The sequence below is a fragment of the Xenopus tropicalis genome, chromosome 8, assembly GCF_000004195.4.
Source record: "Xenopus tropicalis strain Nigerian chromosome 8, UCB_Xtro_10.0, whole genome shotgun sequence".
In the NCBI taxonomy this organism is placed as follows: Eukaryota; Metazoa; Chordata; class Amphibia; order Anura; family Pipidae; genus Xenopus; species Xenopus tropicalis.
In genome coordinates, this window is record NC_030684.2 from 16,782,258 (window position 1) to 16,806,089 (window position 23,832).

The window sequence follows — 23,832 nt, forward strand, 5'->3', positions numbered from 1 at the left end:
AAGGCAAGATGGTATGAGGGGTAGGAGCAGTAACTGGCAATACTGTGTATAGTAGGCAAGATGGTATGAGGGGTAGGAGCAGTAACTGGCAATACTGTGTGTAGTAAGGCAGATGGTATGAGGGTAGGAGCAGTAACTGGCAATACTGTGTGTAGTAAGGCACGATGGTATGAGGGGTAGGAGCAGTAACTGGCAATACTGTGTGTAGTAAGGCAAGATGGTATGAGGGGTAGGAGCAGTAACTGGCAATACTGTGTGTAGTAAGGCACGATGGTATGAGGGGTAGGAGCAGTAACTGGCAATACTGTGTGTAGTAAGGCAAGATGGTATGAGGGGTAGGAGCAGTAACTGGCAATACTGTGTGTAGTAAGGCAAGATGGTATGAGGGGTAGGAGCAGTAACTGGCAATACTGTGTGTAGTAAGGCAAGATGGTATGAGGGGTAGGAGCAGTAACTGGCAATACTGTGTGTAGTAAGGCAAGATGGTATGAGGGGTAGGAGCAGTAACTGGCCAATACTGTGTGTAGTAAGGCAGATGGTATGAGGGGTAGGAGCAGTAACTGGCAATACTGTGTGTAGTAAGGCAGATGGTATGAGGGGTAGGAGCAGTAACTGGCAATACTGTGTGTAGTAAGGCACGATGGTATGAGGGGTAGGAGCAGTAACTGGCAATACTGTGTGTAGTAAGGCACTATTGGTATGAGGGGTAGGAAGCAGTAAACTGGCAATACTGTGTGTAGTAAGGAAGATGGTATGAGGGGTAGGAAGCAGTAACTGGCAATACTGTGTGTAAGTAAGGCACGATGGTATGAGGGGTAGGAGCAGTAACTGGGCAATACTGTGGTGTTAGTAAGGGCAAGATGGTATGAGGGGTAGGAGCAGTAACTGGCAAATACTGTGTGTAGTAAGGCCGATGGTATGAGGGGTAGGAGCAGTAACTGGCAATATCTGTGTGTAGTAAGGCACGTGGTATGAGGGGTAGGAGCAGTAACGGCAATACTGTGTGTAGTAAGGCACCGATGGTATGAGGGGTAGGGCAGTAAAACTGGCAATACTGTGTGTTAGTAAGGCACGTGGTATGAGGGTAGGAGCAGTAACTGGGCAATCACTATGTGTAGTAAGGCAAGATGGTATGAGGGGTAGGAGCAGTAACTGGCAATACTGTGTTGTAGTAAGGCAAGATGGTATGAGGGGTAGGAGCAGTAACTGGCAATACAGTGTGTAGTAAGGCAAGATGGTATGAGGGGTAGGAGCAGTAACTGGCAATACTGTGTGTAGTAAGGCAAGATGGTATGAGGGGTAGGAGCAGTAACTGGCAATACTGTGTGTAGTAAGGTAGATGGTATGAGGGGTAGGAGCAGTTAACTGGCAATACTGTGGTGTAGTAAGCAAGATGGTATGAGGGGTAGGAGCAGTAACTGTCAATTCTGTGTATAGTAAGGTAAGATGGTATGAGGGGTAGGAGCAGTAACTGGCAATACTGTGTGTAGTAAGGCAAGATGGTATGAGGGGTAGGAGCAGTAACTGGCAATACTGTGTATAGTAAGGCAAGATGGTATGAGGGGTAGGAGCAGTAACTGGTAATACTGTGTGTAGTAAGGCAAGATGGTATGAGGGGCAGGAGCAGTAACTGGCAATACTGTGTATAGTAAGGCACGATGGTATGAGGGGTAGGAGCAGTAACTGGCAATACTGTGTATAGTAAGGCACAATGGTATGAGGGGTAGGAGCAGTAACTGGCAATACTGTGTATAGTAAGGCACGATGGTATGAGGGGTAGGAGCAGTAACTGGCAATACTGTGTATAGTAAGGCACGATCGTGTGAGAAAAGAATGACTACCTCAACTTTCCCATTAGTGCCAAAGGGCAACCATGAAATGTTCCTGCCGAGTATGAGGAAATACCTGTGTTGGAAAAGTTTTACGTTATGTCTGCAAACTCATGCAAACAAGTGCAGTCCAATGTATTCATTGCAGGCTGATTAGTTCTCATATACAGGTATGGGATCCGTTATCTGGAAACCCGATATCCAGAAAGCTCCGAATTACAGAAAGCCCATCTTCCATAGACTCCATTTTAATCAAATAATTCAGATTTTTAAAATTGATTTCCTTTATTCTCTGTAATAATAAAACAGTACCTGTACTTGATCCCAACTAAGATATAATTACCCCTTATTGGGGCAGAACAGCCCTATTGGGTTTATTTAATGGTTAAATGATTCCCTTTTCTCTGTAATAATAAAACAGTACCTGTACTTGATCCCAACTAAGATATAATTAATCCTTACCGGATGCAAAACAGTCTTATTGGGTTTAATTCATGTTTTATTGATTATTTAATAAACCTAAGGTACAAAGACCCAAATTACGGAAAGACCCCTTATCTGGAATACCCTTGGTCCCAAGCATTCTAGATAATGGCTCCTATACCTGTAGTATATTCGAGGATCAGGTTAAAATAAAATGATGTCTTCATACAATGAAGTCCATGGAGCCTTTGAGCAGACTAGGGGCCCTAAAATTCTGGGGGACCACATCTGGCCCACAGGCCTCCAATTGGACAACCGTGATCTAGACTGTTAGATGGTGCTTTGTTTCCATGGGGCAACTGGGAATGGGAAGGTCGATTTCCATGGATCAATAAGAATATAATAAAAGGTTCCAAAGCAACAGTTGATGCCAGTTTGGGAATGGCACACTTTTCCATATCCCCAGGCTGAACCTGGTGCAGCTACAGAAATATATATAAACCTTGTACAAACATAGCCACAGGCAGTCACAGAAACCCTATGAATATACACAATTGATGCATTACTGAGAATATACTCATCCCACAAGTTGCCTGACTCTTAGGTCAGTAGGTAGAAATGCAGGAATCGGGTACACCGGGGCATCTAAAGCTGAGCTTCATACGTATGGGCCGTAGCAAAGAGCTTTCTGAGCGGCTGTCTGGGTCAAAACCAGACCCTAGTTGCACCCACCAGTGATGTAGGCAGAAGTGGTCCATGTACAGGCCCAAAGTGGGCAACAAGGGGCTCAGGCCTTGGGTCTATGTGTACATGACCAGCATGGTGTTTAATCAGTGCTTAAGAAACTGCCAATAAATCACCATAAACCACTGCTTATTGCCTCCCAATACTCCCTGATAGCTGCACCCATTGCCAAAGGCATTGTAGTCCCTAAAATCATGTTGAGTAAAGGACTTTGCCCCAACCTGCTGGGTGGATTACCCAATCTAAAGGGCTTGTAAACCCTGCTGCACTGCATTGCTCAACCCAACTGTATTTAGTTGGTGCCGGACTACAAATCCCAGAATAATGCAATATATAATGAAGGCTGAGGCATGCTGGGAGCTGTAGCCTAGAAACATCGGAGTTGTATTCTTAAAGCAATATTGCTCAATGAAATGTATTGAAAACTTTTCCCCAAATCTCCAGCGACCCCTTCAAAATTAAGAAAAATCCCCCAATGAGAATCCCAGCTGATGTGAGTAAATCCGGCTCCCTGTTCTCTGTTTCCGCAATTGGAGTTGGGAGCAGGGCCGCCATCAGGGGGGCACAGGGGGTACGACCGTCCCAGGCCCGGGCATTTTTAGCTGTAAAGGGGGCCCGGCCGCGCCAGAGTTTCCGGGCCCCCTTTCATCAAGCCCGGCCCGGGCCCAATCTTCAGTTGCGTCTTCCTCTACGTGCCGCGGCTCTCTGCTGCATCCTCGCTTTTATAAGGTTGCGCCCGTGCGTACTGACGTCACACGCACGGAGCACAACCTTATAAAAGCACAGAAGCAGCTGGGAGCCGCGGCACAGAGAGGAGGACATCATGGGAGCAGGACGCTGCTGGGAGGAAATTGAAGGTGCTTGGGGCCCTGGGGGAAGCTGAAGGATGCCCTGGGGGAAGCTGAAGGATGCCCTGGGGGAAGCTGAAGGATGCCCTGGGGGAAGCTGAAGGATGCCCTGGTGGAAGATGAAGGATGCTTGGGGGGGCCGGAGGATGCTGGGGGTGCCCTGCGGTATGAGTAATTTGGGGGAGGACCACTGATGTTTTAGGGGGCCCTGTGCTGGCTAGCAATGATTTAGGGGGTACCTGCCCTGGCACCAATGCAAAACGTAATCCCTGGCTAGCAATGTCTGTATGTCTTTTGTATTGATGGGGGGGGTCACTGGGGGAGGGGCCATTGGGGGTGTGGGAGGAGGGGGGGGCCAGAATTTTTTTTTGTGAGGGGCCCCGTGATTTCTGATGGCGGCCCTGGTTGGGAGCAATAAGCACAGTTTTCCAGCACTGAACAAGTCTGTCCCTTTATCCCCATGTCTGATTCCTGTGCCATATAATGACGGGGAAAATGCCATCATTATCTCTATATGTAAGGTACCAGCAAGATGGCCGACACAGTGCTGGGAATCGGGATTCTTAGTGGTGAATTCTATTGCATTTTGGTCAGTAGAATTCTCATTAGTGAGTTTTATTGCATCTATAATTATGTTTTTGGGCAACTTTTATAGCATAACTAGGTTTATAACCCCCTTAGGGTCCGCAGTGAGGTGTGGAGTCCTTTGTCATTGTTACTTTTTATTACCTATCTTTCTATTCAGACCCACTCCTATACATATCCCAGTTTCTCATTCCAACCACTGCCTGGTTGCTAGGCTAGTTTGGACCCTAGCAACCTTATTGCTCCTAAAAGGCCAAGATGGAGAGTTGCTGAATATAAAGCTAAATAATTCAAAAAACACAAATGTATGTATGTAAGTATATCTTTATTTATAAAGTGCTACTTATGTACACAGCGCTGTACAGTAGAATACATTAATACAAACAGGGGGTTATTAAGATAATAGATAAATACTCAGTATAACAATAAATACAAATAAATACAAGATACAGTTGCAATAAGTTAAGAGTCAAAGACACAAGAGGATGGAGGTCCCTGCCCCGAAGAGCTTACAATCTAGATGGGAGGGTAACTTACGGACACAGTAGGTCACAGTGTCACAAATAATAAAAAAATGAAGACCAATTGCAAATTGTTCAGAATAGCACTCTACAGGGTTGGACTGGGCCGCCGGGACACCGGGAAAAATCCTGGTGGGCCCTGGCCCTAGTGGCCCAGTCCGACCTTTGCCAGCGCTCCCCCTTCTGACTGTTCCACCCCGACGCGTTCAACTCTGTAATAATAAAACAGTACCTGTACTTGATCCCAACTAAGATATAATTACCCCTTATTGGGGCAGAACAGCCCTATTGGGTTTATTTAATGGTTAAATGATTCCCTTTTCTCTGTAATAATAAAACAGTACCTGTACTTGATCCCAACTAAGATATAATTACCCCTTATTGGGGGCAGAACAGCCCTATTGGGTTTATTTAATGGTTAAATGATTCCCTTTTCCCTGTAATAATAAAACAGTACCTGTACTTGATCCCAACTAAAATATGATTAATCCTTATTGGATGCAAAACAATCCTGTGAGGTTTAAATGATCCAAATTACGGAAAGACCCCTTATCCGGAAAGCCCCAGGTCCCGAGCATTCTGGATAACAGGTCCTATACCGGTACCTTTACTAAAAACTGAAACAGAAGGTTTCTCTCTAGAATATTCTAGGTGCATTTCTTTCCATCAGGCTGACGCCAGACTGGAACAGCTCGTAGGGGTAGAGGATTCGGTCATAGTGCAACTTCAGAAGAGAGCCTGTGCCTTTGCCTGGCTGGTATCCCATCCGATTGCCCACCTGAGACCATTTCTTCTCTTTAGTGACAACCTCAAAGCCCCCCTCACTGGAAACCACCTGGAGCTAAAAAGGAAAGAAGGTAACAGTCTACGGATGGCTCTGGGCAATAAGGCCCTTTCTGTTCTTTTAGAAAGGTGTAATTATATAAACTTCCTGCAGTTATTTAATTACAGTAAACCATTTAATCCTGGCGCAGAAGACACTGCAAGATGCTAATGCGTATGTTGTTTATCTGCAGAACCACCTGTCCCTGCACGCCCACCTTGCTCAGTGCATACACATCCAACAGCTTGCCATCCACCACTGGAATTCTGAGCGCGGACCCTTGCAGCTCCCAAAATTTTCCCAGCTGATCCAAGAAGTCGAGTTTGACACGGGTCATTGCCTGGATGAAAGAAAATTCCGACAGTCAGGGTGCAAGCCTGCAGATAACATACTATACTAAAGCAAAGAGTAATTAACTTATAGCCTTACGACTGCTGTGAACTACAACTCCCAGCATTCTTTAGGGCTCTGGCACACGGGGAGATTAGTTGCCCGCGACAAATCTCCCTGTTCGCGGGCGACTAATCTCCCTGAATTGCCATCCCACCGGTGAAAATGTAAGTCGCCGGTGGGATGGCACACGCTACGCAGGAGATTTCGGCAAATCGCCGAAGTTGCCGCAATCGCGCCGCAGTGTGTGCCATCCCACCGGCGACACATTTTTGCCGGTAGAATGGCAATTCGGGGAGATTAGTTGCCCGCGAACAGGGAGATTTGTCGCGGGCGACTAATCTCCCTGTGTGCCAGAGCCCTTATAGGTGGAAAGCTGCTGTAAATTGTCTACCCTAATTCTAACATCAAACCTGAACACTTATTTCTATATTTAAGTTCTACAATACAATCAGTATTACGGCCAAACATATACATAGCCACTTGCAGTTGTCCAGCGATGTAAAGTAACCAACAATATGGTCTATAACACACTGGACTTTTTAACTTCCTTTTCTCTTTTTGGAATTGTAGTTAAAATTCACAGTGTTTTCAATAAAGTCTAAGGGTTACAACCTTAAGGGTGAAGAACACACAAAGCTACTAGTAGCAGCTACTTTTTCATGGCTACTAAATGCCAGAAAATCCCCTGCCATAGACAATACTGAGAATTGCCTCTGCTAAAACACATGTAGAGACAATTATCAGTAAATGATCAGCATTGTCTATTTTAGTAGCCACGACAAGTAGCTGCTACTAGTAGCTCTGTGTGTCTTCCCCCTTAATCTTGCAGAAAATGAAGAATATTCTAGTCTCCTGGGCATCAAGGGGGAAAAGTGTGTATTGGACTATAGCTTAATCCTTTCCTGTTGCAGCCTAGTGGCTTTTAATAAGGTGGCCTACTCACCTCCCAGGGGACATACACATAATTGCTGGAGAGGGAACATAGCATGGGAGGAGGCGCTGCATCACTGTGCAACATAAGCAAGCGGAACTGGCACAACAGGTGTGCAATTGGCTCCATACACTCCCTTCATGGCAGGTAATTAAGAGGAATAAACAAAACATGCAAATGCACAGGATATCTCCAGCCTATATCATAACAAGGGAAACGTCATGTACCTAATCTGTACTGCTGTGTCTTTTTCTGTCTTTTTGTCCTTGCCACATATCCAAGCTCTAATTAATTTAAGAATGGGATACCCAACAGGTGGCCCTCCTGCTATACTTCTTCCCTATTCCCCTGCTGAATCGGAAGCCATGCTAGAACTGCTTTTGTTTAAGCTGCCAGGGAGTTATGATGTTATGCAGTGTGATTCCAGTCTCTATAAATGACTTCTGCCCACATCCGCATTTTAACATGCAAGATCATAAAGCCAATTAAACATACACGTTTGTTTATATAGCAAAGGTTCTATTTAGCTATGACTGGTCTAGAGCAGTTAGAATAATGAAAGTAAATATCGGCTACTGTTCTGGAACAAATACGATACTGCCTAAAGGTCCCCATACATGGGCCGATTGTAGCTGCCGATATGGGTCCCTTAGACGATTCAGCAACTAATCGGCCCGTGTAGGGGCACTAACGACGGGCCTGCCCGACCCATATCTGGCCTGAAATCGGGCAGATATCGACCGGCAGGTTAAAAAATCTAGTCGGATGGGGGACCGTATCGGCTCGTTGATTCGGTCCCCAAACCGACTTTGCCTATACCCGTCGTTATAATTCGATCGTTTGGCCACACGATCAAATTAGCCTGGATTCTCCTGATATCGGGAGAAGATCCGCTCGCTTGGCGACATCGCCAAGCGAGCGGATCTGAAGGTGTATGGCCACCTTAAATCCAAATATCTGTATATAACTAATAGGGATATGGAAAACCAACCCAAGTTGGTCAAGCTTCTAACTAACAATTTTGTTAATGTCCATATCCTCAAGTTCCAACATGTTAATGTAGCTACAAAAACAGCAGTTTGTAATAACCATGATCTGGGTTTATTCCCAGCACAATAATCACAGAAACCTTACCTCTAGTTCGTTGAGGCGCTGTACCCGAGGGGTGAAGCAGAAGCTTTTGACATCGCAGGCAAAGGGCGGCTGCCAGTCCTGAGATAAAGGAACATAAAAGCAATAAAGCTAAGCTGTAACTGTGCCAATAACCAAAACTGGCTCTCTAGGGGGCTAAGAATAAATCTATAAAGCGCACAGGCAAACTAAAGGGAAATTCTAGGTTTTCTTTTCTATAGTACAAATAATATAAACCCTGCCTGTGCTACTAAATCAGCAGGGGAGACACACTAGGGGGTTACTGCTAGCATTAAGCATTTTCATGGTTAAAGTAATAGCTCTGCTAAACGTTTAAACAGTTTAAATACCTACAGGTGTCAGGAAGGTACCTATATAATATAAACCCACACAAATAATATGTATAGGATTTATTTTTAATTAAATAAATAGAATACAAACTTCATAGGAAAAAACTCCCAGTGGGCCCCCTTGCTCACCCAACCATTTGCCTTGTATGCCTACACCATGGCCATTACTCAATTCTATGAGAAGAAACAAAAGAAATAAAGGAAAGGATAGATAATAGTATGTAAAAATAAGTAATTAAGAAATTAAAGAAAGTGAGTGAACTGGGAAGGAATGGTGGTCTGGACAGTGGGCCTAAGGTTTTCTGGTGGGCCCTTGGCACCCCAGTCCGACACTGGTGGCTGTTATCTAGAAGCAGCAAACTGCAGCTTAAAACTAGGGATGCAACAAATCCAGGATTCGGTTCGGAATCCAGGAATCTCGCCCAAACCCCAAAATAGTGGATTCGGTGCATCCCTACTTAAAACCCAGGTATAACCCTAATGTGTACAATAAAGCTGCAGTGTTGGGATTTTAGGAAAAATAGACTACAAAGTAATGGCAGAGAAGATTCATTTCAGTAATTGGACTTCCCTTCCATTTGTAATCATTGGAGCAAAAACCCTGGTCAGTACAGACAGCTTCAGTTCCATGTTGCCCCCGCCTCCCCCATAAGGGGGCATAAAGTAGTAAATAGGTTAAGAGGTGAGAAAAACAGCCAGTTGTAAGATTGGGGTAGAACCTGGAGAATTAACCCCCTGCATTGCAAACGTGGATATCGGCTGTTATAACGCTGATCTCACTACATAAAGGGGCGTATATACATTTTTTTTGTAAGCCAGACCAACACCTTATTGGTGTAAACAGCAGTTTTGTTCAATGACAATTATTTGCGTATGTAAGGCTCTTAAGTTGGAAATACACAGCCAGCTCCACTGTTTTGTCAAGGTCACCCAATGAGTGGATCTGGGCTCGATTTGGACACCCTCCTCCTGGGCCAAATTGGGCCGATACGAATGTGGCCCAGGGGCCCAAGACAGGATTATACAGAAAGGCCCACAGACCAATTGGATGAAGGCAACATCAACGCACCTATTCAGTCCATGTTCAATCTGTCCGAATATCTGACAAACGTACAATACCCTGCTGACTAGGTCCTCCACCTCTTTCAGCAAAAAATAATACAAAAGTTCTTCTTTAACTACTTAAACTTTAATGGTTTGATTATAGTGACCTTTCAGCTTGGACACAACCACCCCACTACTGGCTGACTATTGCCTTCTTTGATTGTTAGAACAATAATATAATATCAAATAATAGAATAAATATTATCCATTGAAACTGCACCATATGTGATAGCCCAAAACAGTAAATGCAGTCGGCCATTAGCCACTCTAAACATGCATAAAGCAAATTTAGATAGAGGACACTTTCCCGATGATGTTTGGCCATATGGCCTGTATACATAAGTAATCCTTACAAATGCAAACAAACACACTTTGGGCATGATAGAATTTTGGGGTACATACCCTCAAGTTATGCCTCACGTGTCATGGGGTACATTTTTTCGCACAACAGGGCATGTAGTCATTATCCTCTGCCTATATAGCACCTACATATTCTGCAGCTCTCTTAGGGCTCTGGCACACGGGGAGATTAGTCACCCGCGGCAAAACTCCCTGTTCGCGGGCGCCTAATCTCCCAGAGTTGCCTTCCCCCTGCCATCCCACCGGCGACGCCATCATGTAAGTCGCCCCGCCGCGTCTGCCATCCCACCGGCGACTTACATGTTCGCCGGTGGGATGGCAGGGGAAGGCTACTCGGGGAGATTAGTCGCCCGCGAACAGGGAGTTTTGCCGCGGGCGACTAATCTCCCCGTGTGCCAGAGCCCTTAGGGTGAAGACACACAGAGCTACTAGTAGCAGCTACTTGTCGTGGCTACTAAAATAGACAATGCTAATCATTTACTGATAATTGTCTCTACGTGTATTGTCTATGGAAGGGATTTTCAGTAGCTTGAAAAAGTAGCTGCTACTAGTAGCCCGGTGTCTTTAGGGCAGTGGTACACAGGGAGATTAGTGATGGGCGACTAATCTCCCCGCAATGCCATCCCACCGGCTAGAGTGTAAATTGCCGGTGGGATGGCATTCGCGTCGCTACGATGTCCCACGGTCGCTCAAAGTTTCCTCCAAAGACAACTTTGTGCGACATCGCAGTGAAGCATCCCACTGGCGATTTAAATGCTAGCCGGTGGGATGGCATTGCGGGGAGATTTGTTGCCCACGACAAAGAAGATTTGTGTACCAAAAGTGCAAGAAAATCCACCTGGGGGGGGGGGGGGGGACATAAAAATTCCCTGAAGATAGTGCCCTGGCTGGAATCAAACTGACCGTAAAGCAGCAATGCCAACCAATGGGTCATTGGTTTCTAAAAAATGTGACCAAGAGCAAAGACTAATCAAACATCTGACATTTGTCATCAGCCTGTGTGAACTTATTATAATCATATATATATATATAATAATAATAAAACTTATATAATGTGACTTGCACACAGTATGTATCAGCTCCCTGTTACAACTGCATCATTTATCCATAAGGAATTATTTCAGGCTCTCAGTGTACTGATAACATCCATCTATCAGACTTACCTTGGGAGGTTGGATTTGCATATCCCTGTCTTTTCAGCAATCGGTCGGATGCGTCCGATGAAACTCAGGGGATCAGAGAATTCCTCCCAGCTGGGCTCGAACACCGGGCATTCCGGAGGGGGCACAAATTCGATGTAGGCGGCCATTCCAAACAAGTGTTTATCCTCAGGTGGGTATAGAACTAGACAAGCGGTATAGTGCGGATAAGCATCCCAGATCTTGCTTGGATAAAGCCAGAGGCTCCTTTCTCTGTCATGAAGTAACGTCCCTCATCGAGTTTTCTCTGTGATCCTTCACTACAGCCACGGATTTACTCCCCGTCTCTCCTGTTCCCTCAGTAACCAGTGCCTGATGTTACCAACACCGGAGGAAGCAAATACAGTCTAACACTTAGGGATTCCCTGAGACTGTTGACAAAAAGATCACTTTATTCCCCTCGCTGGTGGTTGTGACACTGGGCTAACGTTGAGTTTGCACCCCAATATCTACAGGTACTCCCTGTGGCTTCTATTACTGTATCTCCCACAGCCCCCGGGACAGCAGGAACCCCCCTGTGAAGCCCACAGAGTCCCCTAATTCTGCCACAGAGTCAGGCAGATACTTTTGCTGGGACAATCAAGACTCCCAAATATCCAACCCCCAGTTCCATATAATATAACGAGCTCTTTATTTCAGTTATTGGGGTACTCAGGGTGCCAAAGTTCCACTTTTTACTACTAGTTACTTTTGCTGAGACAATCAAGACTCCCAAATATCTGACCCCCAGTTCCATATAATATAACGAGCTCTTTATTTAAGTTATTGGGGTACTCAGGGTGCCAAAGTTCCACTACTTACCTGACTATGACACCCCAAGTCCCAGAGTCACCTTGTAGCAATTCCCTAAGTTAGAATTAATTTCTAATTTCAACAGACACCTCCTACCAGAAAGCCCCCAGTCTGTGCCACTAGGGTCTCTGCAGCCTCGTTTTGAAAGGCCCAATGATGTGCCCCCTCTCAGGCAACTTCCTGTTGCAATTGCCCCCCCTGGGGCTTCCTAGTACCCAGTCCCCTTCCTGAAGCCCAGCAGCTCCTTCAGCACATCCAGTACTTACAGTAAATTCCAGGCTCCAGTCCGTATCATTCCTAGGTCCATAAAGTCCTGATGCAACTTTGTAATGTGAAATTGGGGCCCTAAAGGATTAAAGAGGCTGGTTGTATAATCTCCAGGTATCCCTCCGCGCTAGTTAAAGCTATGTGGATTAATAACAGCCTGTAATGTGAAAAATAGCCGATAGATGGCGCTACATGAACATTCCTTTAGATAAAGGAGATCTTCACCTGGTTTTGCAAACGGTTGTTTCATCCGTGTGTAAAAAGTTTTTACAATTCCAGAACTGGAGTATAATCTATAGAATGGCTGCGAATGGGGGTGGAGTTGGGATAAAAATGGAATTAAGTGTCACAAATGTTCACACGCCTATTTCCTATGTAGAGGAAAAGTTAAATCAAAATCTTTCATTAGCAATGATAATTATAATGCATTAATGAAATTATAATACATATACTGTTATGAAGATAAAGACATGTTGTCATAATTCTCCTTTGCATATCGGGTATTCGTTTTGGAATCTAAACCTGAGGGAATTGTAGTTTAAACACATGTGGATAGCGATAGAATAAACTACAATTCCCAGAAGACACCTGGTGAGCAGGCGGGCCGACTCAAGTATCGCCCTAGCGGATTGGATGCTTCAATGATTCTGGATTGAACTGGGTGCGTGATTGGTTAAGCTTGCGGAGGCGGGCTGTTTGGATCGTAGAGTTAGGGGTGGGGTAACTGGTGGTAGGAGACCTGTGTAGTGGCTTGTACCAGAGCTCGTAAGGTGGGGTACAGGTACAGGTACGTACAGTGTGACATCTGGGGGCAGGGGTTATATACATTTATGCACAGCTATAGCGCCATTGGATAGGCCTGTATGTGCCATACCCCGCACTTGACCCCCTAACCAATCATAGCTCTTATTTGGCACCCCCAGAGCTTTTATTGTGCTTTTTTTGTTCCCTCTATTAGAATAGGCATAAGGGTGGGTAACTAGACATAGGGGAACCTCCAGTAAGTGAATGTAGAAGCGCCTAATACATAGTGGGGCTGCAAGAGTAAAACTTATGGGAAATACTGTAGGGAACTCAATCTAGCGCTGGTAAAGCGATATGTACAATGGAAACAACGCGCGTTGCCATAGCAACCCCTCTCTCTTTAGCGCAAAAGGCCATGGTGTTATGGCATTGTGTCAGATGGAAGAATTTATATTACCCATATATAACCCATCATCCCTCTCCCCAAAGATTGGGAGAGTTGTATGTTTGTTTATTTATTATTTATTTATATACTACTTATCCGCTAATCATAAAGAAATAAAGAGATGTCTCGTTAAAACAGCCCATATCAAGCATATTCCTACTTAAAATGTAGATAAATTAGAAATAAATAAATACCAGGAATCCAATAATTGACCAAAAATAAGCTTAAAATTGAATTTAAAATGCCGCCAAGTCCAAATCTACATTGAGTCCTTCCGGATGCAATGTATTCAATTTAAAAATCCAAACGTTTTCTCGTTGTCTTAATCTAGTAAATCCGTCTCCACCTCTTAACTTGGGAGAAATATGCTCCAGTCCCATAAAGAATATCAAGGCAAACCTTATCTGCGCTTTAAAGATTACAAAACACAACAATATAGATATTAAGGTCTAGAAGGAAAGACTGTAAGAAAGAGAAAAAAAAAATATATATATATTTTTGCAGTGCTAAATTGCCATTAACCAACATTAATAATTAGATGTAGCTGCCCTCCTCCCTACTAATCCTATAGTGCATACACAAATTATCTCCAAAGGAGTTGGCGCTAAAAACACCCAAAGAAGTGTAAAAATAATTGTATATTTATTATAAATAAATCAATGTGTTACATCAAAGTAGAATCAATTTTAAATAATAAAAAAAAAAATCATATACACCACTAATTAAAAATACCAATTAGATTATATATACAAGAGAAAATCACATAGGGCAGAAGACATTAAATATAGTAACAGAAACCATGTATTACTTCCCAATGATTTATTATTGAATTCCCAGTTAATGCATATCATTCCCTCAGGAGAAATCAATTAGAGTGTTTAAAAGAGAATTCATTGCTCTGACCCATATATGAGGAAATCAAGAGGGAAAATCAATAGAAATACACTGAATTAAAAATCCCACAGTATATCCCAATTATTAGAATAAAAAAGTGAGGAGCTTAAAACACCATAAAACAATTAATTGGATCCTTAATTAACTTCTCCAGATATCAGATGCAGTATTACACCGCCTATAGCCAATATATGGCTCTTAGCCCCACTGAGGGATATTTAATAAAGAAGTTACACAAATAAAACCCTTGTTTTCCCTCTTACTCTGTGCAAATACTAAGAATGCAGGCATGCATATAGAGATAAAATTGCACACTATATGGTATTCAATTATCTCATAGCCTCCAAGTAACTACAAGCACACAATAAAACAGAGCCCTAACTGGGCATAAGAACAAATACACAACCCCCCTTGTCCCGGCCGGGAACTTACTAGGGATAAGACAGAGAGAGGCACATTGGCTGAGGGATGCGACTCACACGCTGTTCCTTTCCCTTCGGTGACGTCACCGGTAGGTGCCGAGTCTGTCAATACGGGTCCTCTCTCCAGGCAGTCCGACGCGTTTCGCGCTCTGCGCTTCCTCATGGACTATTGGGTTCCTATGGGCCAACCCCCTCTTTATACCCGCCTGCATACTATTCTATACTACATCTACTTTGATGTAACACATTGATTTATTTATAATAAATATACAATTATTTTTACACTTCCATAAAGAATATCCCTTTGGGATCACTATTATTGTGAAACAGCTTAAAATGTCTCGATACCCCATGGTTCATTCTCCCTGCTTTACTGTTACGGATGTGCTTATTAACCCTACTTCCCACTGATCTTATAGTCCGCCCCACGTAAACTTTGTTACACGGACAAGTGAGAGCATAGACTACATATGTTGTGCGACAATTAATAAAGGTCTTGGAAATTGGAATATCCCTATTGGGTTTATTTCATGGTTAAATTATTCCCTTTTCTCTGTAATAATAAAACAGTACCTGTACTTGATCCCAACTAAGATATAATTACCCCTTATTGGGGCAGAACAGCCCTATTGGGTTTATTTAATGGTTAAATGATTCCCTTTTCTCTGTAATAATAAAACAGTACCTGTACTTGATCCCAACTAAGATATAATTACCCCTTATTGGGGCAGAACAGCCCTATTGGGTTTATTTAATGGTTAAATGATTCCCTTTTCTCTGTAATAATAAAACAGTACCTGTACTTGATCCCAACTAAAATATAATTAATCCTTATTGAAAGAAAAACAATCCTATTGGATTTAATTAATGCTTTATTGATTTTTTTTTAGTAGACTTTAGATGTGGAGATCCAAATTACGGAAAGACCCCTTATCCTGCGCACTCTTGGTCCTGCACATTCTGGATAACAGGTTCTATACCTGTAGTTGCTTCTTTTTGCTCCTCCTATAGACAACTCTGGGACTGGTCCAGCTGGAGGGGGGTTAAAGGGGTTGTTCACCTTTTAATTAAAGTTTAGTATAATGTAGACTGCTGTTCTGAGACAATTTGCAATTGGTCTTCATTTTTTTTATGAATTTACCTTTTGTTCAGCAGCTCTCTAGTTTAAAATTTCAGCAGTCATGTGGTTGCTAGGGTTCAAATTACCTTAACAACCAGGGACTGGTTTGAATAAGAGACTGATATATTTATAGGAGAGGGGGATGGATAGAAAAATGAGTAATAAAAAGGAGCAAATAATGGAAAAACTATTGAAAATAAATAATGAAGCCCAATTGAAACATTACTTAGAATTGGCCATTCTACAACATACTAAAAGTTTAATGTAAAGGGGGAGCCTATGTGAAAAAAACACAAACAATTTGTTTTGTATTGTATAATTCTCCTAAAGTTGTGGCCCCCACCCCACCCTGGTTGCTCTTACCCCAGCCTTTCCGTGCAGCTCCGGGAGATGAGGTTCTGTTGATGTTCCGTGCATAGCTTGGCCCTTGCATCGTGGCCACAAACCTGTGTGCAGAAAGGACACCCCCATTCTTATATATATATATACATTATATACATATATATATATATATATCCCAACCTTATTACCCCTGCCTTTTCAATAGGGACATAAAATCAATCATCCACCCCCCCGACCCATATTGATGCTGGAACCCAGTGGTTTAAAGGGGCAGTTCACCATTAAGTTCAACTTTTAGTATGTTATAGAATGCCCAATTCTAAACAACTTTTCAATTGGTCTTCATTATTTGTTTTTCAGAGTTTTTAAATGATTTGCCTTTTTCTTCTAACTCTGTGCAGCTTTCAAATGGGCCCGGGGCCGGAACTAGGGGTAGGCAGAAGAGGCACCTAGGGGCAACAGTGGGTGGGCGCCAGGCAGGCACCTCTTCTTTCACTTACCCCTATTTCCATGCCCTTTACCCCCACCGTTCACCCACCTCCAGTGACCCCCGCAGCCCCACACATGGGAGGGGGGGATGGGCCAAGCCGGCTGGCTTGCCTTGGGTGCCCGGCTGGCTTGCCTTGGGTGCCCGGCTGGCTTGCCTTGGGTGCCCGGCTGGCTTGCCTAGGGTGCCCGGCTGGCTTGCCTTGGGTGCCCGGCTGGCTTGCCTAGGGTGCCCGGCTGGCTTGCCTTGGGTGCCCGGCTGGCTTGCCTTGGGTGCCCGGCTGACTTGCCTTGAGTGCCCGGGTGGCTTGCCTAGGGTGCCTGGATATCTTGGTCCGGCACTGCCTGAGGAAAAAAACTATTGCTCTGTGAATATAAAGTATTGTTACTTTATATTACTTATTTATATAGTCAGGCCCTCTCCTATTCATTTATCAGTCTTTCATTCAAACCACAACCCTGGTTGCTTAGGTAATTTGGATCCTAGCAACCAAACAGCTGCTGAAACGCCAAGCTGGAGAGCTGCTGGGCAAAGCTGAAATAATTTTAAAAAAACTACAAATAAAAAAAAAATGAAGACCAATTGCAAATTGTCTCAAAGGTAAACAACCCTCAGTTAAAAGGAGCTGTTGGTGGGAGCAGATTCTGCTCATTGGGGTAACACATTTACTCCCATTAGTCTAACTGGCCAATCAGGGCTCATCTCAGTATAAGCAGGTATACAAGTAGTTGCTAGGGGTTGTACCTTGCAGGGTATGAGTAGAGCTTGTTCCTTCCAGCCACCGGGGGTCTCCTCACCCAACTTAGTTGGCTGTATCGTCTCATCACCCTGGGGGGGTGCGTCTCTCCCCCTGTTGCACGGGGAAGTTGGAAATACAGGGTTATCGCTTTCAATGCTCAGGCTGCCCCCCATGAGCCGTCTCTGGATCACACTGTGTGGCTGCTGCAATCAGATTGGACCTTGATTATAATAATAGTAATGTACTGTTACCCTGCACTAGTAACCTAGGTCTATATGTTTCAGAAACCCTACTATAGTTTATATAAATACCCCGCTATGTAGCCCGGGGGCAGCCATTCCTGCACTGGTACAGCTGGGGTGTTTGCTACAGAAACCCTACTATAGTTTATATAAATACAACGCTGTGTAGCCCCGGGGGCAGCCATTCCTGCACTGGTACAGCTGGGGTGTTTGCTACAGAAACCCTACTATAGTTTATATAAATACCCCGCTGTGTAGTCCCGGGGGCAGCCATTCCTGCACTGGTACAGCTGGGGTGTTTGCTACAGAAACCCTACTATAGTTTATATAAATACCCCGCTGTGTAGCCCCGGGGGCAGCCATTCCTGCACCGGTACAGCTGGGGTGTTTGCTACAGAAACCCTACTATAGTTTATATATAAATACCCCGCTGTGTAGCCCCGGGGGCAGCCAAACTATAGTAGGGTTTCTGTAGCAAACACTCCAGCTGTACCAGTGCAGGAATGGCTGCCCCCGGGGCTACACAGCGGGGTATTTATATAAACTATAGTAGGAATTCTTAAGCAAACATGCAACTTTTATCAGAGCAGGGCAACAGGACATTATATTTAAATGCCCCAGCCAGTAGCTCCGGGGCAACATGTTGCTCCCCAACCCCTTGGATGTTGCTCTCAGTGCCCCCAAACCAGGGAGTTATTTTTGAATTCCTGACTTGGGGGCAAGTTTTGAATAAAAACAAGATTCCCTACCAAATAAAGCCCCTGTAAGCTGATAGGGTGCATAGAGGATGCCTAATAGCCAATCACAGCCCTTATTTGGCTCCTCCATGAACTTTTATGGTGCTTGTGTTGCTCCCCAAGTCTTTTTACATTTGACTGTGGCTCCCGAGTAAGAAAGGCTGAGGACCCCTGATGTATATAGTCAACCAAACCGGGATCAGTGCTTTGCAAATGGTGGGGATTGAGGCTTAGGGGCCCCCCTAGGGCACAGCCCAAAGGCCAGTTAGGTTAACATTTAAACCAAGAGTAGCAGCGTTATAGGACAGCCAACCAACATGGCTGCGTAGAAATCATTGCAGTCTGCAGCATGCACCTATAGAAATCCGGGTAGGAAGCAGATCCCTATATGAGGTTCCGGGTAGGAAGCAGATCCCTATATGAGGTTCAGGGTAAGAAGCAGATCCCTATATGAGGTTCCGGGTAGGAAGCAGATCTCTATATGAGGTTCAGGGCAATAAGCAGATCCCTATATGAGGTTCAGGGCAATAAGCAGATCCCTATATGAGGTTCCGGGTAAGAAGCAGATCTCTATATGAGGTTCCGGGTAAGAAGCAGATCTCTATATGAGGTTCAGAGTAAGAAGCTGATCTCTATATGAGGTTCAGGGTAGGAAGCAGATCTCTATATGAGGTTCAGGGCAATAAGCAGATCCCTATATGAGGTTCAGGGCAATAAGCAGATCCCTATATGAGGTTCCGGGTAAGAAGCAGATCTCTATATGAGGTTCCAGGTAAGAAGCAGATCTCTATATGAGGTTCAGAGTAAGAAGCTGATCTCTATATGAGGTTCAGGGTAGGAAGTAGATCTCTATATGAGGTTCAGGGTAAGAAGCAGATCCCTATATGAGGTTCAGAGTAAGAAGCAGATCTCTATATGAGGTTCAGGGTAAGAAGCAGATCTCTATATGAGGTTCAGAGTAAGAAGCAGATCTCTATATGAGGTTCAGGGTAGGAAGCAGATCCCTAAATGAGGTTCAGGGCTGTTTGTGCCTCTGGGTACTGGGAATGCCAGGGGGGCTGTAAGGTGCCACAGACAGTCACTATTTATTGGGCTGGGGGGGGGCTGTTTATTCCTCTGGGTACTGGGAATGCCAGGGGGGCTGTAAGGTGCCACAGACAGTCACTATTTATTGGGCTGGGGGGGGGGGTCTGTTTGTGCCTCTGGGTACTGGGAATGCCAGGGGGGCTGTAAGGTGCCACAGACAGTCACTATTTATTGGGCTGAGGGGGGCTGTTTGTGCCTCTGGGTACTGGGAATGCCAGGGGGCTGTAAGGTGCCACAGACAGTCACTATTTATTGGGCTGGGGGGGGGGCTGTTTGTGCTTCTGGGTACTGGGAATGCCAGGGGGCTGTAAGGTGCCACAGACAGTCACTATTTATTGGGCTGGGGGGGCTATTTGTTCCTCTGGGTACTGGGAATGCCAGGGGGGCTGTAAGGTGCCACAGACAGTCACTATTTATTGGGCTGGGGGGGCTGTTTGTGCCTCTGGGTACTTGGAATGCCAGGGGGCTGTAAGGTGCCACAGACAGTCACTATTTATTGGGCTGAGGGGGCTGTTTGTGCCTCTGGGTACTGGGAATGCCAGGGGGGCTTTAAGTTGCTACAGACAGTCACTATTTATTGGGCTGGGGGGGGGGCTGTTTGTGCCTCTGGGTACTGGGAATGCCAGGGGGGCTTTAAGTTGCTACAGACAGTCACTTTTTATTGGGCTGGGGGGGCTGTTTGTGCCTCTGGGTACTGGGAATGCCAGGGGGGCTGTAAGGTGCCACAGACAGTCACTATTTATTGGGCTGGGGGGGTGCTGTTTATTCCTCTGGGTACTGGGAATGCCAGGGGGGCTGTAAGGTGCCACAGACAGTCACTTTTTATTGGGCTGGGGGGGGCTGTTTGTGCCTCTGGGTACTGGGAATGCCAGGGGGGCTGTAAGGTGCCACAGACAGTCACTATTTATTGGGCTGGGGGGGTGCTGTTTGTGCCTCTGGGTACTGGGAATGCCAGGGGGGCTTTAAGTTGCTACAGACAGTCACTTTTTATTGGGCTGGGGGGGCTGTTTGTGCCTCTGGGTACTGGGAATGCCAGGGGGGCTGTAAGGTGCCACAGACAGTCACTATTTATTGGGCTGGGGGGGGCTGTTTGTGCCTCTTGGTACTGGTAATGCCAGGGGGGCTGTAAGGTGCCACAGACAGTCACTATTTATTGTGCTGGGGGGGGGGCTGTTTGTGCCTCTAGGTACTTGGAATGCCAGGGGGGCTGTAAGGTGCCACAGACAGTCAGTATATATTGGGCTGGGGGGGCTGTTTGTTCCTCTGGGTACTGGGAATGCCAGGGGGGCTGTAAGGTGCCACAGACAGTCACTATTTATTGGGCTGAGGGGGCTGTTTGTGCCTCTGGGTACTGGGAATGCCAGGGGGGCTGTAAGGTGCCACAGACAGTCACTATTTATTGGGCTGGGGGGGCTGTTTTTTCCTCTGGGTACTGGGAATGCCAGGGGGGCTGTAAGGTGCCATAGACAGTCACTATTTATTGGGCTGGGGGGGCTGTTTGTGCCTCTGGGTACTGGGAATGCCAGGGGGGCTGTAAGGTGCCACAGACAGTCACTATTTTTTGGGCTGGGGGGGGGGCTGTTTGTTCCTCTGGGTACTTGGAATGCCAGGGGGGCTGTAAGGTGCCACAGACAGTCACTATTTATTGGGCTGGGGGGGCTGTTTGTGCCTCTGGGTACTGGGAATGCCAGGGGGGCTGTAAGGTGCCACAGACAGTCACTATTTATTGGGCTGGGGGGGGGGCTGTTTTTGCCTCTGGGTACTTGGAATGCCAGGGAGGCTGTAAGGTGCCACAGACAGTCACTATTTATTGGGCTGAGGGGGCTGTTTGTGCCTCTGGGTACTGGGAATGCCAGGGGGACTGTAAGGTGCCACATACAGTCACTATTTATTGGGCTGGGGGGGCTGTTTGTGCCTCTGGGTACTGGGAATGCCAGGGGGCTGTAAGGTGCCACAGACAGTCACTATTTTTTGGGCTGGGGGGGCTGTTTGTTCCTCTGGGTACTTGGAATGCCAGGGGGGCTGTAAGGTGCCACAGACAGTCACTATTTATTGGGCTGGGGGGGCTGTTTGTGCCTCTGGGTACTGGGAATGCCAGGGGGGCTGTAAGGTGCCACAGACAGTCACTATTTATTGGGCTGGGGGGGGGGCTGTTTGTGCCTTTAGGTACTTGGAATGCCAGGGGGGCTGTAAGGTGCCACAGACAGTCACTATTTATTGGGCTGGGGGGGCTGTTTGTGCCTCTGGGTACTGGGAATGGCAGGGGGGCTTTAAGTTGCTACAGACAGTCACTATTTATTGGGCTGGGGGGGGCTGTTTATTCCTCTGGGTACTGGGAATGCCAGGGGGGGCTGTATGGTGCCACAGACAGTCACTATTTATTGGGCTGGGGGGGCTTTTTGTGCCTCTGGGTACTGGGAATGCCAGGGGGGCTGTAAGGTGCCACAGACAGTCACTATTTATTGGGCTGGGGGGGCTGTTTGTGCCTCTGGGTACTGGGAATGCCAGGGGCGCTTTAAGTTGCTACAGACAGTCACTTTTTATTGGGCTGGGGGGGGCTGTTTGTGCCTCTGGGTACTGGGAATGCCAGGGGGGCTTTAAGTTGCTACAGACAGTCACTATTTATTGGGCTGGGGGGGGGCTGTTTGTGCCTCTGGGTACTGGGAATGCCAGGGGGGCTTGAAGTTGCTACAGACAGTCACTTTTTATTGGGCTGGGGGGGCTGTTTGTGCCTCTGGGTACTGGGAATGCCAGGGGGGCTGTAAGGTGCCACAGACAGTCACTATTTATTGGGCTGGGGGGGGCTGTTTATTCCTCTGGGTACTGGGAATGCCAGGGGGGCTGTAAGGTGCCACAGACAGTCACTATTTATTGGGCTGGGGGGGGGCTGTTTATTCCTCTGGGTACTGGGAATGCCAGGGGGGCTGTAAGGTGCCACAGACAGTCACTATTTATTGGGCTGGGGGGGTGCTGTTTATGCCTCTGGGTACTGGGAATGCCAGGGGGGCTTTAAGTTGCTACAGACAGTCACTATTTATTGGGCTGGGGGGGGGCTGTTTGTGCCTCTGGGTACTGGGAATGCCAGGGGGGCTTTAAGTTGCTACAGACAGTCACTTTTTATTGGGCTGGGGGGGCTGTTTGTGCCTCTGGGTACTGGGAATGCCAGGGGGGCTGTAAGGTGCCACAGACAGTCACTATTTATTGGGCTGGGGGGTGCTTTTTATTCCTCTGGGTACTGGGAATGCCAGGGGGGCTGTAAGGTTCCACATACAGTCACTATTTATTGGGCTGGGGGGGCTGTTTGTGCCTCTGGGTACTGGGAATGCCAGGGGGGCTGTAAGGTGCCACAGACAGTCACTATTTATTGGGCTGGGGGGGCTGTTTATTCCTCTGGGTACTGGGAATGCCAGGGGGGCTGTAAGGTGCCACAGACAGTCACTATTTATTGGGCTGGGGGGGGGGCTTTTTGTGCCTCTTGGTAATGGTAATGCCGGGGGGGGCTGTAAGGTGCCACAGACAGTCACTTTTTATTGGGCTGGGGGGGCTGTTTGTGCCTCTGGGTACTGGGAATGCCAGGGGGGCTGTAAGGTGCCACAGACAGTCACTATTTATTGGGCTGGGGGGCTGTTTGTGCCTCTGGGTACTGGGAATGCCAGGGGGGCTTTAAGTTGCTACAGACAGTCACTTTTTATTGGGCTGGGGGGGCTGTTTGTTCCTCTGGGTACTGGGAATGCCAGGGGTGCTTTAAAGTGCCACAGACAGTCACTATTTATTGGGCTGGGGGGGCTGTTTGTGCCTCTGGGTACTGGGAGTGCCAGGGGGCTGTAAGGTGCCACAGACAGTCACTATTTATTGGGCTGGGGGGGGGGCTGTTTGTGCCTCTAGGTACTTGGAATGCCAGGGGGGCTGTAAGGTGCCACAGACAGTCAGTATTTATTGGGCTGGGGGGGCTGTTTGTTCCTCTGGGTACTGGGAATGCCAGGGGGGCTGTAAGGTGCCACAGACAGTCAGTATTTATTGGGCTGAGGGGGCTGTTTGTGCCTCTGGGTACTGGGAATGCCAGGGGGGCTGTAAGGTGCCACAGACAGTCACTATTTATTGGGCTGGGGGGGCTGTTTGTGCCTCTGGGTACTGGGAATGCCAGGGGGGCTGTAAGGTGCCACATACAGTCACTATTTATTGGGCTGGGGGGGCTGTTTGTGCCTCTGGGTACTGGGAATGCCAGGGGGGCTGTAAGGTGCCACATACAGTCACTATTTATTGGGCTGGGGGGG

The 23,832-nt window shown here is 46.4% G+C and overlaps 2 protein-coding genes across 7 annotated transcripts in view; one reads left to right on the plus strand and one right to left on the minus strand.

Annotated features, from left to right (window-relative positions):
• LOC101732242 (coiled-coil domain-containing protein 77) overlaps nt 1–23,832 on the plus strand; it is a 67,332-nt gene that overhangs the window by 11,481 nt on the left and 32,019 nt on the right. The gene's annotated exons all lie outside the window — the stretch shown is intronic.
• On the minus strand, nt 5,474–17,791 carry LOC116406982 (lysine-specific demethylase 5A-like). Of its 6 annotated transcripts, XM_031892290.1 has the most exons (7): nt 17,499–17,773; nt 16,289–16,371; nt 12,300–12,378; nt 11,206–11,612; nt 8,232–8,309; nt 5,991–6,113; nt 5,474–5,791 (listed from the first exon to the last, which is right to left on the minus strand). In XM_031892290.1, the coding sequence occupies exons 4-7, from the start codon at nt 11,224–11,226 to the stop codon at nt 5,588–5,590; spliced, it is 426 nt and encodes a 141-aa protein (XP_031748150.1). In that variant the 5' UTR covers nt 11,227–11,612; nt 12,300–12,378; nt 16,289–16,371; nt 17,499–17,773; the 3' UTR covers nt 5,474–5,587. The 6 variants fall into 6 exon arrangements, with proteins under 6 accessions (XP_031748150.1, XP_031748149.1, XP_031748154.1 ...); XM_031892289.1 differs by having other exon boundaries at nt 11,206–12,378; XM_031892294.1 differs by having other exon boundaries at nt 5,474–5,785; nt 11,206–12,378; nt 17,499–17,772.